Here is a 17866-nt window from a genome sequence, read left to right on the forward strand (position 1 = left end):
AATTGGTTAGTTTTAAGAATGGCGACAATGACAACCAACACTGAACAGTTTCGACGTCGGTTGCTTCAGTCCGCGAAGTCGGAGGCTATGTGGCTTAAGGTACCTTAGGTGTGGCTGAATGTGGGGGGGTGCGTCCGAATAGAGATTTGGGTGCGTCCGATTAAAGACTGTCATCAAAAATGCCATGGCTGCATGGCAGGCCGTATTGGTGCTCAAAGTTGCCCGTGCAAGGGCGTAGCGGTTTGGGCTCGCGCTGATCAGGCAGGGCGGCGAGGGCAAAGCGATACTGCTTGGCAATAAGGTCAATGGCCTGATATGTGATCTGGAGGTTAAGCTTGCCAAGCCATGCCTGCTTGAGGTACTTATCACGCTGACGCTGAATCTGTCTCGCAGCCTCTTGATGATAGGACCGGGACTTGTTATCAATCATCGTGACAAGAGCCTGGTGGAGGTAAAGGAGGTCTCCCGTGCCAGTCACAAGGTGAGACTTGACGTCTGCATGTGCGGTCTCCGTAGGGCTATTGACCCTTTGACCAAAGTTTCGATAGCGGTCGATGTAACATTTCACCCACTGCTTGCGCCACGGCATATATTCCTGTTGGATATATCGCAGGATATGTCGTTGCTGCCTGCCGAAGGTTTCGACAAAGGACTTCCACGAGTTCTTGAACGTATCGTGATCAACGGCATAGACCACAGCTCGGAAGGCTTTGAACATCCCCTCACGGCTGTAGTCATCAGAGGGGTTCGCAAGCCCCTCCTCTGCCTCGTCTTGCACACTGCCCCTAGCGGTGACATCAAGATCTAGCTCTGGCTGGAGCTGGTCGGTATTCTTGTCGTTTAGGTCAACGGAAAGGGCGTTTACGTTATTATCAGACTTAACACTAATATCGTCATCATCGTCGCCCTCGGTGCCCTTCCAGCGAGCGTTAATTTTAGCTCGGACGTTCGCCAAGATGTGATATACGCATAGCTGCTGTTGGGCACCTGGAAAGGTGCTCATGAGGGCTGTGCGGAGAGCCTGTTCCTTGTCGGTGATTATAACCTCTGGCGTGTCAGCCCCAATGTCGATGCGAAGCTCGTCAAGTCGGTCACATAACCACTGGAAGTGGTGCTCCTTTTCGCCGTTTATAAGGCCGAATGCGAAGTTAGCCAGGGACTTCTGATCCGTTACACCGGTGGCTTGAAATAGATGTAACCTAAAGCGGTTGGTCTTGTACGTGTTGTCTAAACCGAGCACCTCCGGAAACTTCTTCCACATTGTGCGGCACCAGTCGTAAGTCCAAAAGACGGCACAGACGCGGTCATCTTCGTCGCGCAAGGTTCTGACTCTAATACCCCCGCTCTCAAGCTCCTTGACGAAGGCTTGGGTAGCTGTAAGGCCGTTAAGTCGCTCGCGTTTGATGGCTTGACGATCATTGTAGATATCTCGTGTGCGAAAATAGTGATAGCCTGGGCTGTCGGCTTTTCTAACAATGCTAACCATCTCGCGGGCCCTAATGCCATTCTCGTTGGCTAGCTCTCGCTCCTTTTGTTGCTGAGCAACCGTGCGGCGGCGATAGACAATGTGCGCCGATGGATCAAGGGACTGTCCGTGGTTATGCTGGCCATGAACTACCGTATACGTCCACTTCTTGGTAGACGATTTGGTGGCCTTGGCCGTGATTTTGACGGGACAATCAAGCTTCTGTGATGACGGCTTCCTGAGTCCCGAGCTTTGTGACATCCGTCGTGGGCCGCGGTCGCACTTAAAGACGATGTAGCTTGGCTGGATGATGCCCCCGATATCTCGCCTTGAGGAGCTGGAGGCTTTCACTATTGCGGAGCCATTAGAAAGATGGAAGTTGCGGAGGAAGGCAAACAGGTCATCGTACGTGTCAAAGAGTGGCGATGGTGGTAGTGGTGGGATCGTAGCCCCAGTGTAGTCATCGTCTGTTGGGTCATTGGCGTCAGCAGCAGCGGTGGCCGTAGTGGTCCGGCCTGGCGAGGGACTTAGTGCGTTGAGAAGGCGGCATATGTCCATCTTGACAGGCGTGGTGAAATGATGTATCAGCGGACGTCACGATTGTGTGGTAGGGTTAACGGCTTCTATTTATGCGTAGAGAGAGATTGACGATCCTCGATTTAGCTGTTTACCTTTTCCTCATTCGGTTGCATTGGAATTGACTGTCGCAGGCTGATCGCACAGGATTGGGCTATGGTGGCCAGCGCGGGGTGGGTGAGTCAAAAGTGAGACACATATCTGTGCAAATAGAGATTTGTATCTGTGCGAATAGCACTGCTCAAGTTCGTGTAGCACATTTAGTAAGTCGTCGCGGGCACGCTCGTGGGTGACCGCATAGCGCCTTTTTATGAAGTCATAGGCCTTTTTAGCGTCTGCAAATTCTTCGATCTCAATCTTGATGCCTTCACAGACCCAGGAATCAAGCAATTTGCCCGCAAGTTTCATCTTTTCCTTGGCCTTTTCATATTCCTTGAGTTCAATCTGCCATCGAAGGCTGTCGTTGGTTGACACCATGGCCTGGGTATCATATATATCTGCGTCACCTTCAGTCGAAGGAGTGGTGGTCTGGGCCTGAGCTGACATAGCTCGGGTGAGACGACGTGTGTCAATTCCGACGGGTTTCTCAAAATAGTCTTCCTTCCTAGGCTTCGAAGGAACCATTTCTTCGCCAGTGAGATATTCAAAGATATCATTCGTTCTGGCCGCGCGCTCAAATTCACGTTTCCAACTAACGAAGTTGGTTTTGCCTTCGAGCTTGCGGCTATCTTTGACTTCGTCCATCTTGGAGTGAGTCGTGTCTGTGGTCTGGGGGCTGTTGACCACTTGTTTTAATTCAAAGCAAAAAAGAGGCTCATAACCAGTTGGAAGCTCTGAGCTAAGAACAAGTGTGTTTCTATTCTCTATCTATGAGGAGAACACAACTACTTATAGTTGTGATATCCCCTCCATCTGCCTAATGCCATACGGCGCTACTGACTGCCTGCCTGGCAGGCAGTCTCCCAGTGGCGCTCCTGCCTACAGGCAGATATACGTGATCATGGGATTCAACTCCGCTTCCCATATGGGCTTGGCCGCGCCCGCGGTGTTAAATAAAAGGGAATGTAATGTAATGTAATTTATTTACGCCCGGAGGGATTATCCCTAGAGGGCCAAAACGATGCACTATTCCGTCAATCTGCCCTGTAAGCTAAACACCTAAAGCCCGACAATGGTTTCCTTCCTAAGCACCTGCAGCCTCATTTCGCCAACTGACTGTCCTGCCCTGAGGTCATTCCCTCCGAGTGCCCAGCATCCCATCGTCGGCAGCTGGAGCTCGGTCGGTCAGTGCAAGGCTGCAAGACTAGGATATTACGCGCTGATTCCAGTCCACTTGTCCAACTCATCGCAGGTTTACCTGTTCAAATGTCCGCATCCAGCCTTCCTGTTGCCATTGCAAACTTGATCGTTGTTCGGACTGCCGCCATGTCTGGCTTCCATCCCTCGCCATCCGATCCAGACTTGCCTCCCAAGAAGAAAGACAAGTTGCCCATCTTGGTCCGCTTGTATCGTATTAAGCCTTCCCTTTCCGAATTCCACCGTCTGCACCGAAAGAGGAAATGCTCGACTGTCTCTGCTGCTTGGCCGCAGCTGCATTGGTCCGTCCCACAGCCCTGATGCTGTGCAGGTATCTGTTGAGCCGGCACTTTCCTGTTCGTAGCTGTATCAGTATCCTGGACTCCTTGGCATTCAGAGCATCATAGATGGCCCGCGTGTGCTGGCCCGGAAGCGCTGTGTCTATACGTTGCGAATACCGTCCTACCCCGATGGGTATCTTTTGCCGCTGCTGTTGCTGTTGGCCGAGCAGCAGTCTGGTTCTCGTATTGATAGGGACGCCGCACCACTTTGATACGGACGCCGCATCCTTAGGGACGCCGCACTTTTAGCGCTCCTCATTGGCCAAACTCAACCCTGTTAGTGCTGGTCGTACCCACCAAATTCTGCCAGAAGTCTGCCACCTCTGACCAGTTGGAAAGCTACGACAACATCCACAACTTCAACAACCACTGGTTCGCGTCGCGTCGTGTCCTGCTCTAAGCACAATTCACCATACAGCCCACAATGCCTTCGCCAATTACGAATGCCGCCAATATAAGCCGTCGTCGAGGTCCAGTCAGCCTAACCAATCTCCCTACACTGACGGAATCCCGACCGTTGTCGAGCGCCTCGGACCAGTCAAGTAGTACCACCACCAGCCTCGAATTCTGCCAGTACGGTTCGGAATGTGTGGGCGGTGTGCCCCCAGGATGACTCGACCAGTATTTCGTCTCCTGCCTGGGCTTCACGATTCAACCGGAAAGGACATCCCAGGTGTTCGGTGGCGGAAATCGGACATATATCTCCGAAACGACTATCGCACTTCGGAGTATCAACCAAGCCAGCAGTTACAGCACGTTGATACGTTGATACCAGACCCAGCCAAGACCATAGGAGAGGAGCCGTGTACCAATCGACAGAACCAAGACGAGCAGATAACGCAGGCTATAACAAAGCTGACGGCCATTCCGACTGCGTTGGGGTTGGCTCGCCAGCTTGCAGGAGCCGATCGACACCTCGCCTCTGCTCTTTCCTTATCTCACGGAAAGGAGCGCACATGGGCTAATGAAAGGCATCGGCTGCAGGAAGAAGCGGGTGTATCACAACTAGCCAGGGGCCCTGATCAAATCCCTTTGCCACCAAACGTCCCTAGCCAGGTTGACGTACCGTCAGAACAGCATGACTTGTCCGATGCAAGTTCGGGATCCCAAACTGACGAAATACCAAACCCACCAATCCCCGGGAATCCAGCTCCGTCTGTTGACTCGCTTCTTACTCAAGTAAACCATTTTGCGAAAGCACATGGTTTTGGGGCCGTCAAGGCCAACGGCATGGTTCGACCGGGACAACGAAGTCGATACATTTTCCAATGTGATCGATATGGGACTCCACGGCCAGGAAGGGGCGCCGGTCTTCGGAAGCGAAAATCTCGAAAGCTGGGGTGCCTGTGGAAGATTATCGCTGAGGCCTTGCCACAGAACAACTTCCAATGGACTCTGCGGCACTTTCCAGAATTGCAGCACCACCAACACAACCACAGGCGTAGCGCTGATGCCGCCGCTCACCCTGTCCATAGGCGGTTAACTAGTCTGGTGAAGGCGACCATTCAGTCTACCAGTCGGCGGGTGGGCATTCGTGCACGAGACATTGGTGGCATCGTCCGAGATCACTTCCCAGATTCAGTTTATGTGCCGAGGGATATTTATAATGCTAGGGCTCGGATTAATAGAGAAAATTTGGGTTGTTACAGTTCTACGGCTGCACTAATCAGGTTGTTTGACGAGAAGGGGATACCTTACATTGCGGAGTGGGACAGAGATGAGCCGGACCGTCTGGTGGGGCTGGTATGGACGTTCCCTTACTGTCTCCGGATGTGGAAGCGGTTCTCTGAGGTCATTAGTTTCGACAACACATACAACACCAACCGTTTTAAGTTGCCCCTTTTCCAAGTTACGGGGCAAACCTGCTTGGGTACTGTCTTTAACGCCGCATTTGGGTTGATCGACAACGAGAGGCTTGAAGGGTTCCAGTTCCTTGCTAAGGGTGTACGTGCGCTGCTCAGCCGCGACGGCATCCGGACTCCCGATGTTGTTATCACCGACTTTGACAAACAGATGAAGCTGGCCCTTGGGGGTGAGTTTGCCGAAGCCCAACAGCAGATATGCATCCATCATATCAACTCAAATGTAATGCTGCAGTCCAAACGGAGGTGGGTGTATGCTACGAGGGATAGAGTCGCCAGCGAAGAGGGTGGTTCAGGTTCAGACGAGCACGATGCAGACCTCAACGACCGCGATTGGCAGGCAGTACAGGAATCTGAAAGACAAGAAGAGCCGATTACTCGAGACAACTCGCCGCAATCTGTAACCCACGATTACAACGGAGTGCTCATGCTGTGGAGACTTGTGGTGTTTGCTGAGACGGAAGAGGATCACGAGAAGGCCTGGGAATGCCTCTGCACACAATTCAGTGACCAGAAGGCGATTCTTGCGTATCTCTATAGTACATACATGCCTGTGAGAGAGCAGTGGGCTCGGTGCTTCATCCGGAAGTACCCCCCTCCCGCCCCCCGCCCGGTAGCAACTTCGGCATTCGAGTGACCTCTGGCACGGAGGCCGGCAACAACAATGTCAAGAGCTATCTCCTGAATGGCATGAGCCATTTGTATCGGCTGGTCGAGGCAATCCAAGGCATGCTAGAAGACCAAGAGAGGGAGTTTCGTCAAGCTTGTGCCCAGGACGAGGTGCTGACGGCGCGAGAGCACCTAGGGCGTGGCTCGGAGTATCTTGGCGACATTCCTCATGTTGTGTCTCAGAAAGGACTTTCTATGATGACCCGGGAGTACCGCAAGGCACTCAAAGGCATCCCGAGCCCGTCTAATCCGTGGCCGGATGCCATTACAACGTGCAACGACGATTGCAATGTGTCTATTGAGCTCGGGATCCCTTGCCATCACACGCTCTATCGGAAGCTCGTGACTGCTGTGCCTCTGACTAAGTGGGATATACACTCGCGGTGGCATCTGCGAGAGCCTGTAACCCGCGACGTATACCGCCGCATATTGGACCCAAAGATTGCCACCAATCTTCGTGGACGGCCCAAAAACAAGCCCCAGCCTATCCCGACAAGTATGGCAGTTGGATCCAGTAGGCAAACTGCGAGCCGTCGAGTTTCTGGCACTCAGCCTCAGAGCAGTCGGTCACAGCACCGTGGCCAATCATGTGGAGGTCGAAGTAAGTCGACTTTGGCCGGCTGCCCATCCGACACGATCCAGAAGCCAAAGGATCCGCCAAGCCAAGGAAGTACACTACCTCTCAGGTCTGGGAAGACGACTGGAGTACGGGCAAGCGGACAGAGGACACAGCCAAGCGTGCGAAGACGACGGTGTCAATGGGAACTATCTAGTGCCGGGACGGCAATTCCTTCAGCCCAAACGAGGTCTGCAACAGCCGAAACTGGTACACGGGCTCCAAGCAGATGCAGTAAATGTCATGTGGTTGGCCATAGAAAGTCCTCGAAGACATGCCTTTTGAGGTACCCGGAATTGCCCTCGCAATCACTCTTTGCTTCCGAACCAGCTTCACAGTCAGCCGCATTACTGGATTCAACCGTAAATCCAAAGGGGGACCCAAATTCGCATTCGATGACGGCTGTAACACTACCTCAACCCATTGCTACAGCTGCGCCCCAGCTACCCACGTCACCTGTTCTTACGACCACGCGTTCGCACAGTCCGCATCCATGTTCACCGCCCAGGTACGATTCCCCACGAGCTATCTATCTGAGATACGTTGCTGCAAGGAGCGCCTGGTATGCGGCCCAACCCCGTGGGAGTGTTAAAACCAACCAGGAATACCGTAGGGCAATGGGACTCCCGTTACGGTATGACCGAACAAGTTATGCGTGGTGTTTGGACGACGAGCAGATGTCAAGGCTCTGTACAACTACAACGGGTAAGAGGGAATGGACTAAAGAAGAGATGATGGCTTATCTGGACTGGACCAAGGCGGGAAATGGCCACACCACGGAGCAGGTCGTTGCGGAGACTGCAGGCAATGAGACTCCGAGGAGCAAGGGAAGAGGCGAAAGAAATGCCAAGGAACAAGATGCCCTATACTCGGCGGGGAGGGAGGAACAGTGCATTGTAGTCAAGCTGTAGCGCAGAGGAAAGAAAAAAAAGAATGAGCTGAATTGCCCGAACGCACTAGATTTTGGTGAAAACATGCGCGAGCTGAGTCGTGACACCTTGGGAGGGAGTCCCAACATTGACAACCATCAACCAGTTGCTCCACTGTTAAGGCCTGGTGTAGCACATTGTCTTCACCGCCTTGTGGGGGCTGGTTGACTGACTAGTTGAGTCTGGGGCCAATGAGGAGCGCTAAAAGTGCGGCGTCCCTAAGGATGCGGCGTCCGTATCAAAGTGGTGCGGCGTCCCTTCGGAGAGGGGAGGAATGGTCGGCATGGGGGGTTGCGTGGAGTATGTGACGGCAAAGGGCAAGAGAGATGTGTTGGTCCAGTTCTCAGTCACGCTGGGGCCGCGTGAGGATATAAACCCGTATATAGCCGAGCTAGAGGCAATGGCATGGGCATTTCGATATGTGCCGGTAAAGCTGCCGCACAGGAACGTGGTTATCGTTAGCAGCAATAGGGCAGCCGTTCAAGTGGTAGGACACCCTCGACAGCAATCCGGACAACGGGCAGTCCAAGAGGTGTACAGGCAAGCGAGGCTGCCGCATCTGCGAGATGTGCCGGTGTCCGTGCTGTGGGTGCCGGCAGGGCATAAGGGCTTCCGGCCGGGTGCGGCGGCCAAGACAGCGGCCCGCGAGGCTACAAAGGACGGGTGCGTTCGGGAAAAAGCAAGCTATCAAGCACGATCTACGAGAACCAGGCTGCTACTCAACCAACAGCAACAGCAGCGGCAAAGGATACCCATGGGGTAGGACGGTACTCGCAACGTATAGACACAGCGCTTCCAGGCCAGCACACGCGGACCATCTATGACGCTCTAAATGCCAAGGAGTCCAGGATACTAATACAGCTACGAACAGGAAAGTGCCGGCTTCAATAGATACCTGCACAGCATTAGGGCTGTGGGAACAGATCAATGCAGCTGCGGCCAAGCGGCAGAGACAGTCGAGCATTTCCTCTTTCGGTGCAGACGGTGGAATTCGGAAAGGGAAGGCTTAATACGATATAAGCGGACCAAGATGGGCAACTTGTCTTTCTTCCTGGGAGGCAAGTCTGGATCGGATGGCGAGGGATGGAACCCCGACATGGCGGCTGTCCGAAGGACGATTAAATTTGCAACGGCAACGGGAAGGCTAGAGGCAGACAGGTGACAGGAACAGGCAAACCTGCGATAAATTGGACTAGTGGACTGGTATCAACGCGTAACATCCGAGCCGCGCAACCTCAAACTGACCAAGCCGAGCTCCAGCTCCGAAGATGGGATGCTGGGCACTCCGGGGGAATGACCTCAGAGCAGGACTGCCAGTTGATGAAATGAGGTTGCGGGTGCCAAGGAAAGAAATCATTGTCGGGCTTTAGGAGTACAGCTTACAGGGTAGATTGAGCAAGTAGCGCAACGTTATGGCCCTTTAGGGACAATCCCTCCGGGCGTAAATAAATTACATTACATTACATTGCCCTACGCATACGGTGGGCGATAGGGAGCACTGTTGCAAAACCCCCCGGTTGTTTCGTTTTAGGTTTAGGGTCTTACGTCCCTAGTCATCTGGGTACTTCGGGTCGCCATCAAACATGTACCGCGGACTAGCAGCGGGCTCGCGCGGCCTGCTGCCAGTCTAATCGATCAATTGAGGTTACTCGGTACGTCAACTGTAAAATGGCGAACCATTTGCCGCTAGACAGATGATTTTCAGCGCCATATCGCGAATTCGTTTCTCAACAATTCTCAATTGATCTTTCTATATAAAGTCAATACAAGAATTTCGGTTGCTATAGTCGCGATTTGAATGCACAATAGTGAAGGACGAGCTGGCGACAACGTTCATCTCGCGATGAGGATCACGATGGGCGGACGGAGAATCACCGCACCAACCCCGCTTCTGATCAGCAGCGGACAAGCGCAGCAACCTCCTGTTTAAACCGGTCTAGCGACATCATCCACCGTAAAGGAAGGACGATGTTGTTTTGTTCTCCTTAATTAAAAAGCTCGGTCTGAAACAGGATTCCTCTCCTCGTCTCCTTCAACTTGCTCTCATCTCTCGTCAAGCCAAATGGATCCCTCAAAGATCCCCTCCGGGCATATCTATTGCATCCAAGACGGAAAGAAGCACTATGACCTCTTCACCACCATATATATAAGCGCCAACTATTGTGGCCGTTGCGGCTTGGCCAACCCCTTTCGGACCCAGCAACGAGCCAGGTCTAAAACTCCAGCACTTCCTGGCCCATATGATGAGGTGGTAGAAGTCGAGGACTCTCCGCCACGGCCAGTCAGCCCAGCAAGTCTGCTGCTGCGTGACGGACCAAAACCAGTGTCATCGATGAGCATCAGACGCGCCGCTCAACTCCTCCCCAACAAGATTTTCTCAGCTGATACGGTGAACACGCGGGCAGTTATAGCTCCCTCTCAGTCGTCAAGCAATCCCCATTTTATGTCTGTCGCATCCGCGGCCAGCCGAGCTATTCAAAGTTCTAAAGGAAGCACCAGAAAACCTATGAGGCAGCGAACTGGCTATCAATGGGTCCATGTACGTCTCCTGCTAGTGAGTTTGGAGACAAGATACTTCAATGGGCTTGCAGTCGAGATCCCAGAGACCGTGTTGCCTCTGAAGGACACCGTGATCAAGTTTTCCTCGGCAGATTTACTGACGTGGCCTTCGTTCACCGCAATTTTGTTCGACCATCTCCGTCCGCTCCCGCCTGCGATCGATCTCACTAACAGAGATCTCTGGAGCTTATCGTACGCTTCTAGTTTCTCTTGCAAGAAGATCGTTACCGTCTCCAATACCGATAAGTACGCTACGCCGTCAAGCATGCTCGCATCCGGGCACTTTGGAAACAACCAGGCAGGGCAATTGAAGGTATTGGTGGTTCTGACATCCACGTTTGTTGTTGATAAACAGGAGCCAGTCACACCGCTGAGGCCAGATGAATATTCGACGCCGGTCAAAGAAGAAAAGAAACGGAAGATCAAGCAAGAGGATACGAGCCCTGCCACCGGACACAAGAAGCGCGTCAAAAAGGAAAGACAGATGACGGAAGAGGATGGCGCTAGGAACATGGATCAGGCCAAGCAAGAGATACCCGTCTAGTTGAAGCAAGAAGAACCTGTTCCGACCCCCTCCAGCCAGAGCCCAACAGACGATGAGCGTGAAGATGTTTTTGACGAAATCGTTGTCCGTGAAGATGTGGTAGACCTCAGCGAAGTGGAAGATCCTCTTCATGATCTAGTGTTTCGCAGCATCCCTGGCGATAAGGGGCGTGAAGGCATGGTAGACGACGAAAATGAAGTGGACGAAGAAGACGGTGAAGAAGTTTTGGGCCCGGAGTTTGTAAGAGACCAAATCACCCCATTACACAGTCTAGTGCTGACAAGAATAACAGGTAAGCCGAGAGTCCGTTGCTCAAAACTTTGGGAGCGATCAAGCCCCACCCTCTACCACCGATATTGCAGGAGTACTTCCACCAGCACATTCCACACGCTTCAAAGGGACTAAGATTCCTGTAACATTTGCTGTCCGACATAACAGGAAGGATTGACTACTCGGGTTCCTCATCAGAAATCTCGCCATCCTCGTCATCACTGATTCCTTCTATGTCGTTCCCTTCTTCATCCTCATATCCTAGTTCAACAAGTGGCTGTTCTGTTGGTTCCGTATCACCAAGCTCATAGTGGAAGGCCTGATTTGCTTGCTCGTATAATGCTTCCTATATGTAATCAGATTCGCCAACTCGCACGGAAACGGTGAGGCTCACATATTCAGCGATGCCACCTGTTGGCGCCTTGCGATATGCCAATAGAGGCTGCCGGCCACTCTCGATGTGTTGAATGATCCTGTCTCGAAGGCCTAGGTAGAAACGCTTGAACGGCCGCAATTTGTCAGGCTCATGGTGAGTTCCAAGGGCAACGTGGTTGTAGCCCATTTCGACAAGGACTTGGCGGCACCAATCTTTTGTCTCTGGCTCTAAGCAAGTATTAACATCGATGTCAGCCAATGGCCGCTCTAATTCAGCCAGAACTGAGTGGTCAATGGGGATACCCCAGTTGCACGCCTTGTCGGGATCTGGGTAATGGTAGTTCATCCAGGGCTGGCCGTGAACCACGTGGGGACGATTCTTCTGAAGGCGGATTCGATGAAGATTCCACGCCTCCACAAAGTCGAACAGTTCTTGGCGTAATATATCTTCATATACTGCGTAGATGGCAATCTGATCCTCCAACATATCGCCATCGAAGTCACCGTCTCTGGCGAGCTCCCCAAAGTAGTCAACCCACTGCCGGGAGGAGATGTGCAGCATACTCTCCCACCATTTCTCTATTTTCACGTTCTTGGTGCTTGGTGCAGCCTTGTAAGAATCCTTTAGGCGCTTTCCTTGCTGAAGGACCCGCCCATTCCACTCCACTCGTCCATCTGCCGCCAAAGCAAAGTTCCAATGGGCCGCTGCGACCAGTGGCGTTTCGCTGCCTCTATCTGCCTGCAGATACCATGGCCGAATCCCGTAGGCGCCACAGGCGGCCAAATATTGTTTTAAAACGCTCAAGGCGGTCGTTGCGGAGTGGCCGACATAGAACCAGATAATGTTGCGGGAGTAAGCATCGATCGCGGCATAGATCTCGAAACCATACGCTTTGAGTTTGTCATGGCCGTCAATACACCACTGGTAGTTCGGTCCCGGCACAAGAAACTGTCCCTTCTTTCTGCGGAACATTCTTTTCCGCATCTCGATCTCATTCGGGAACATAATTTTGTACATCGCAAAGAGAGGGTCTCTAGGCACCCAGAGCTGCTTTTGCTGACGAAGATAAGGCTGAAGGAGACTTTTTCCATATCCGGAAATGGCATTAGAACGTCGTGTCATTTCGATAATGACCTGCTCTGTCTTTTCCAGCAGCGCAAGGCGCTCTTCATCGCTCTTGATTCTGCGTACCCAGCGGCGGTCCGGGTGCAGCCTGATGCGCTTCAGACCTCGTTTCGTGATCGGCCAACCCTGCTTCTGTAAAACGCTCAGTGTTTGTTTCTCGGTAAGCCCAACGCGAAATATCAGGTCGCGGGTGGTCTCGATCAGTTCTGGGGTTTCTTTGGTGCGGGTTTGCTGACGCGGGAGATCCCAGCTTGCGATTCGGCGAGAAATTGTGCTGAGATTGGCAGTGACATGATGGTGTCTTCGAAGCTTGTGCTTGATCCTGCTCCGCGAGACCCCGTTGAGGTAAAGATGGGTGACGTATTCACGGTGTTGATCGATCGCATTGGGTGGGCGCGCCATCACTCGGGAACGCACAAGCTCTTTTGATGCCGGTAGGGAAGAAGGACTGATGATGGCCCGTCTCATTACAAAATGGTGACCGCACTACCCCGCTTCGGTGGTGCAACTGATCCGCTGCGGATCAGTTCCAGGGCTATTTGCGGAACTTCGCCCGGACCATAAACAGAATCCACGCTGTTCATCACCCGAATATTTAGTAGAACCTAGATCCTTTCCAATCTAGTTTCCACCTTCCCTTTCGTACCATCATAGCCGTCAAAAGTCTAGTTATCAACAGCAGAGTCATGCCCACAACAGATTCCGTCGACGTAAGCGAAGCAGCAACCGCTAGTACGACAGAGGGAGGCTCTCGCAGCAGGAACATCACAATCAAAAGGAAAAGATTATCCCAACCCGACGTCCGCGAATCCCCATCCAAAATCACTGTACGATCCAGGAGGCCCTCGTGCGAAGCGACGACTGCTAATTTTCCCCCCAAAACAGAAGAAACAGACGAAGAAGGCCCCTCCCCGCGGCGCAGTTCGTGACTTCCCATGCCGCCCCTGCGTCACCCGCGCCACCAAAGCGCCTGGCCATGAATGTGCCTCTCAGGATAGTACGCTTGGTTGAATCAGGTCACACCTGCTACGCTGACATGTATGGGATAGATACTGGTGCTGCATGCTGGGACTGCGCAAAGAACGGCCACACATGCAAGCCGGTAAAGCAATCTCTGCGCTGCCGAGTAATGAGTTACTAACCAGGCTCTCTAGGTTCCCCCTGGAGCTCGTGCTGCTGTACGAGCTTTTTGGGACCTGAACCGACGGCTCAGCGGCGCAGATGACGATCCGGATGACGCCTGGCGCGTTGTTGCACAGCGCGCAGCACAACAGTTACGAGCCTGGGGTAATGGTGCGGCTTCTCTCGCCACTTCAGCACAAGTTCCTGCTTTGGCTTCGTTTGCCGAGGTAGCAGAGAAGGGCCTCGAAGAGAGAAAGGTTATAGCGCTGGAGACCATCGCTGAGGCCCTTGCTGAGGCTGTGAAGCTTTGGATTGTGTGTATGATGAGGCCATCAGGTGTAATTCAACTACTGACACAACCATCAGCAGCTCACTCAGCGGGACGAAGACGAGGAAGAAGAAGATGATGGTGATGAAAATGAAGATGAAGAAGAAGAGAATGAGGATAATTAAGCATTAGCTATGTCAAACCAAACCACCACATTCATGTGTCAAGTCGCTGAGTGAAATGAAATGAACCCTGCTGGTCCGCCGCGGACCCGCTGATATGACAACGCCCTTTCGTGAAAGCCGAAAAACTAAGAAACGAACGCTGAAGTACATCGAGCAATGTACTGTGGGCCAAGCATTGGGCCAGCTAACCGAATTTGGCACGCTCGTCGGGGCTTTTGGGGTTTTGCAACAGTGACCCCTATAGCCTGCCATAGGTGCGTACAAATAGAGACCATCCTAATAAACTCCAATCAAGCCCCTTGCAGTCAGCGTGCTATCATGATGCCGAGCGCGATGCCCGGGCTGAGGGCGGCCGCAGCCCGGCGGCCCAAGCAGTTCGTGGGTATTTGCACTACTACGTGGACAACCTGGCCTGGAAAGTAGATACGCCGTCCAATCAAATGGAACCAATACCAAGGAGAATCAAACAAGACAGAGCAGTAGATAGCTTTTTGAGAGCAGTCTTTCATCTTATGAGGCAGCGTGAGACAAAATCTCACCATGAACTGACTCCTTTGTCGACGGTAGCATATTTAACACCACACAAAATGAGCGAGCCCTTGAGTTGGTGTACCGTTCCCTAAGCGGAGTTGAGAGCGCCATTCGCCCTCTGCGCTGCCGCCTTCCTCTGCGACACACTCCTTACCTCCACTGCACTCTCACTACTAGCGTCATCGTCGGCCAGTCTAGCCGCGAGCGAATATCCATCTGCATTCGGATAGTCCCCAGCCGCGATGTCGCGCTTGTCTGGGGCGAGAGCTGGGTCAGCCCGATGCGCTGCCAGAGCGCTGCCGACATTGGCTCCGTTGCCGAAGGCAGCATCTTTGTTCCCATTGTTGACTCCATTGGGCCGACGAATTCCCAGGGCCTTGACGGTATTTAACAAGCCAGGCACAGCTGTGGTTGCGTTAACGTTTGGCATAATGGCGAAGTCTGTTCAGGTATGGGCTTACAGCCATATTCCTGCCGGTCCTCCAATTCATTGCCTGGAAATGCAGATATGAGCTGCACTGAAACGGCCATGGCACAGGCGAGTATTTCAGAAACCTTCATCTTGAATAACTGTACTTAACAATAGGATTATATATGAAAATAAACTTGTTGTGACCAGTACTAACAAGTCAAAGGCAAATGGGTACTTGTAGAGAGCCTGGCTCTTCAGACAACGAGATGATGCAGCAAAGTGATGATAACAGAAATCGAGGATAAATGGCACCCTGTCGCAAACTGAGTCTAAATGAGAACAAACATAAGAAGAAAGCCAGGGAAGGAAATGAGGGTAAGTTGTCTGCTGATTTCAAATCGAAGAATGCGTAGCTGTGTCCTGTTTATATACTTCGGAGGCCCCGTCACATTATTATCAGCATCACCGCTCTGCTACACAAGCTATCAACTATTTCGTGTGCAGCACGCAACTCTCTCATTACCTCGGGACGTAGCGCCATGTTTGGGGTACACTTTTGCCATTCCGGAGTGGACCACAGCTGGGGCACTGTCAGCAGACCTTGCACAGGACCGTACTGTGTCCTTGTTTGCATGAAATGTGACAGACACAAAGATCAGACAATACCCGGACGCACCGCGACAAGGAGCAAGTCAAGATAATACGGAAATTGTAAGGTTTGGTTTCTTGGGTATCGATATCCCTGGCAAAACACTCTGTTGGAGTTGCAGATTGGAAAGATTGGGAGATTAGTCTGTTTCACATTGAGAAACCTCGCCTTGACAAAAGTAAAACAGAATATTAATGCTCCCATTCACTATCCTCGAAGCCAGAAGCCATGGCGATGTGTTTTAGCTTGGTACAGGCTAAGGGACTTTCAGATGTTATGAAGCCTGCCCATGACCCCACGCGACACCAGACACGACACGCACATACAACTTCATACACGTCGGAGCCCCCAGATGCTTTATAGAAGTACCGCATGTTCAGTAACTCAACTTATCTGCCGAGGTTCTATTACCCATCACGTCTCATGGTCCATCGGGGACTCAGAAGGCAGGGGCCGCAGAGTCGGTCGACGACGAGTCAAGGTGCTTCATCCCTCCACACGTTTCCGGCTCACCACCTCCTCATCCAGCCACGAGTTCTCACTCGTCGGGTGGCCCATCTCAACGCGGAAGAATTGACGCTGGCCGACTTTGGTTCGCATAGTATTACTTTCGGTTCCCTGTGAGATGAAGAGCCGTCCTACCTTCCTTTGAAGTGCTTTTGTAGTAGAATCATACTTGCCTATTGTACTATGTTATCGTACTATTATGTCTACTATCACACAGACATACACTAATATATATAGTAGCTAGTAATTAAATGCGCCTACGTAGTGCAGCAGCCTGTAGGGTTTGAGGTGGCTTAATGGGACGGTATCCTTAGATGTGAGGATACGACAGAATGATATTTTAACTAGCCTAGTCGGAGGTTTACTTAAGAAACCCTTCCTCTCCATGACAATCATTTTACGCAAGTCGCACACGACCTTGCGCGTGCCCATGTACCGTCACAAGATGACGGCCATCTGTGGTTGAAAGAATTAAGCCATATACCCGCCAATAGCTAAAACAGCCGCCAAAGCGGATCCAGGAATAGCTGCCTTCGGTTCTACGCCTGCTTTCTTTGCGGTTGTTGTCGTAACGGTAGAGGAATTTAGTCATAGAAGCTTCCCTCCCCGTCGCAGCACTCGTAGTACTGGTGTGACAGTTATGAGCCTGGTTTAGCGCAGTGGTATGGCAACACTACCTGCGCCTCCACTTCGACAACCCCTCTAGTTCAAATCCCACAAAAACACACGAGTTCCTGTTAGCCTGTAGCGGCTACAGGGAGCTTTCAGCGACAGCCTACAGCTCTAACAGCTAGGCAACGGCCACCACGGCAGATTTTCAGGGCTTTTCAGCCGTGTCTAAAGAACAACCCGACCACTAGTATGACCCTCGCAATCAGCAGGTCTACTTACATCAACTATTTCAGCTTGCATTGCACTGGAATTACAACGCAACCTGGGGGGTGTGTCAGACAATATAAGTGGGACTAATTGCTCCGCAAGGAGAGCGTAGTTTTTGTGTGACAGACCGTCATAAAAAAAGTCCAGTCGTCAGCCCAACTTAAAACAGCACGACTCGATGCCAAGCTTCATAGCCACGCTAGCATTCACCAGCTCGGCAACTTCCCGATTGGTCCCCTGCGACCTGCCAACAATGGAGATCTGTGGAAGATTGTCGAGAGATCCTTTGCACATCAGCCTCCCTCGCCTCAAGCATATCCATGCGAGTCAAGCAAAGCGACGTTGTTTCGACAATCAGAAACGGTAGTCGAGTGGTGCAGCTTCAACATTGCCACTACCAAAGGCCTCATTTTGAAACCAACACTTACCAATTTACGCGCTCAAAGCGTTGCTATGCGGGTCATCAACGATCAAAGTGAGTTGGCTTCTTGACAGGAACGGGTTCCCGTTTCATCATATTTGGCTCTATTTCACCCCTTGCAGTCCACCATGCAATAAATGTGGGCGAAGTTTATCGTTTGGAAGTTGTACGGATGTTGGCTGTGCTGATTAATGCTGCTTGGTTTGTCTCGTGAATTGGTGATTAGGATGGGGCTGTTGTGTGACCGATGAGTTCGTGATTTGT

At 52.0% G+C, this 17866-nt stretch overlaps 6 protein-coding genes across 6 annotated transcripts; 1 reads left to right on the plus strand and 5 right to left on the minus strand.

Moving 5' to 3' along the window:
- Positions 1–160: 160 nt before the first annotated feature.
- Positions 161–2023, minus strand: VFPPC_17779 (transposase; the record flags this gene model as incomplete). Its single annotated transcript, XM_022429465.1, has 1 exon — positions 161–2023. One exon carries the CDS (start codon positions 2021–2023, stop codon positions 161–163), a length of 1863 nt encoding a protein of 620 aa, XP_022285497.1.
- Positions 2024–2143: 120 nt separating this feature from the next.
- VFPPC_12581 (hypothetical protein) lies at positions 2144–2785 on the minus strand (the record flags this gene model as incomplete). Its single annotated transcript, XM_018290401.2, has 1 exon — positions 2144–2785. One exon carries the CDS (start codon positions 2783–2785, stop codon positions 2144–2146), a length of 642 nt encoding a protein of 213 aa, XP_018136134.2.
- A 1502-nt stretch (positions 2786–4287) lies between these two features.
- On the plus strand, positions 4288–7736 carry VFPPC_17778 (transposase; the record flags this gene model as incomplete). Its single annotated transcript, XM_022429464.1, has 5 exons — positions 4288–6079; positions 6130–6810; positions 6896–7035; positions 7085–7333; positions 7428–7736. 5 exons carry the CDS (start codon positions 4288–4290, stop codon positions 7734–7736), a joined length of 3171 nt encoding a protein of 1056 aa, XP_022285498.1.
- Positions 7737–11305: 3569 nt separating this feature from the next.
- VFPPC_12618 (hypothetical protein) lies at positions 11306–13030 on the minus strand (the record flags this gene model as incomplete). The annotated part of the gene is made up of 2 exons (XM_022428839.1): positions 11306–11473; positions 11522–13030. The coding sequence occupies 2 exons, from the start codon at positions 13028–13030 to the stop codon at positions 11306–11308; spliced, it is 1677 nt and encodes a 558-aa protein (XP_022283864.1).
- A 193-nt stretch (positions 13031–13223) lies between these two features.
- Positions 13224–13565, minus strand: VFPPC_17777 (hypothetical protein; the record flags this gene model as incomplete). The annotated part of the gene is made up of 1 exon (XM_022429463.1): positions 13224–13565. The coding sequence occupies one exon, from the start codon at positions 13563–13565 to the stop codon at positions 13224–13226; it is 342 nt and encodes a 113-aa protein (XP_022285499.1).
- A 1257-nt stretch (positions 13566–14822) lies between these two features.
- On the minus strand, positions 14823–15295 carry VFPPC_14933 (hypothetical protein; the record flags this gene model as incomplete). Its single annotated transcript, XM_018292699.1, has 2 exons — positions 14823–15139; positions 15196–15295. 2 exons carry the CDS (start codon positions 15293–15295, stop codon positions 14823–14825), a joined length of 417 nt encoding a protein of 138 aa, XP_018144423.1.
- Positions 15296–17866: the final 2571 nt, after the last annotated feature.

Source organism: Pochonia chlamydosporia, chromosome 3, assembly GCF_001653235.2.
Source record: "Pochonia chlamydosporia 170 chromosome 3, whole genome shotgun sequence".
Classification (NCBI taxonomy): Eukaryota; Fungi; Ascomycota; class Sordariomycetes; order Hypocreales; family Clavicipitaceae; genus Pochonia; species Pochonia chlamydosporia.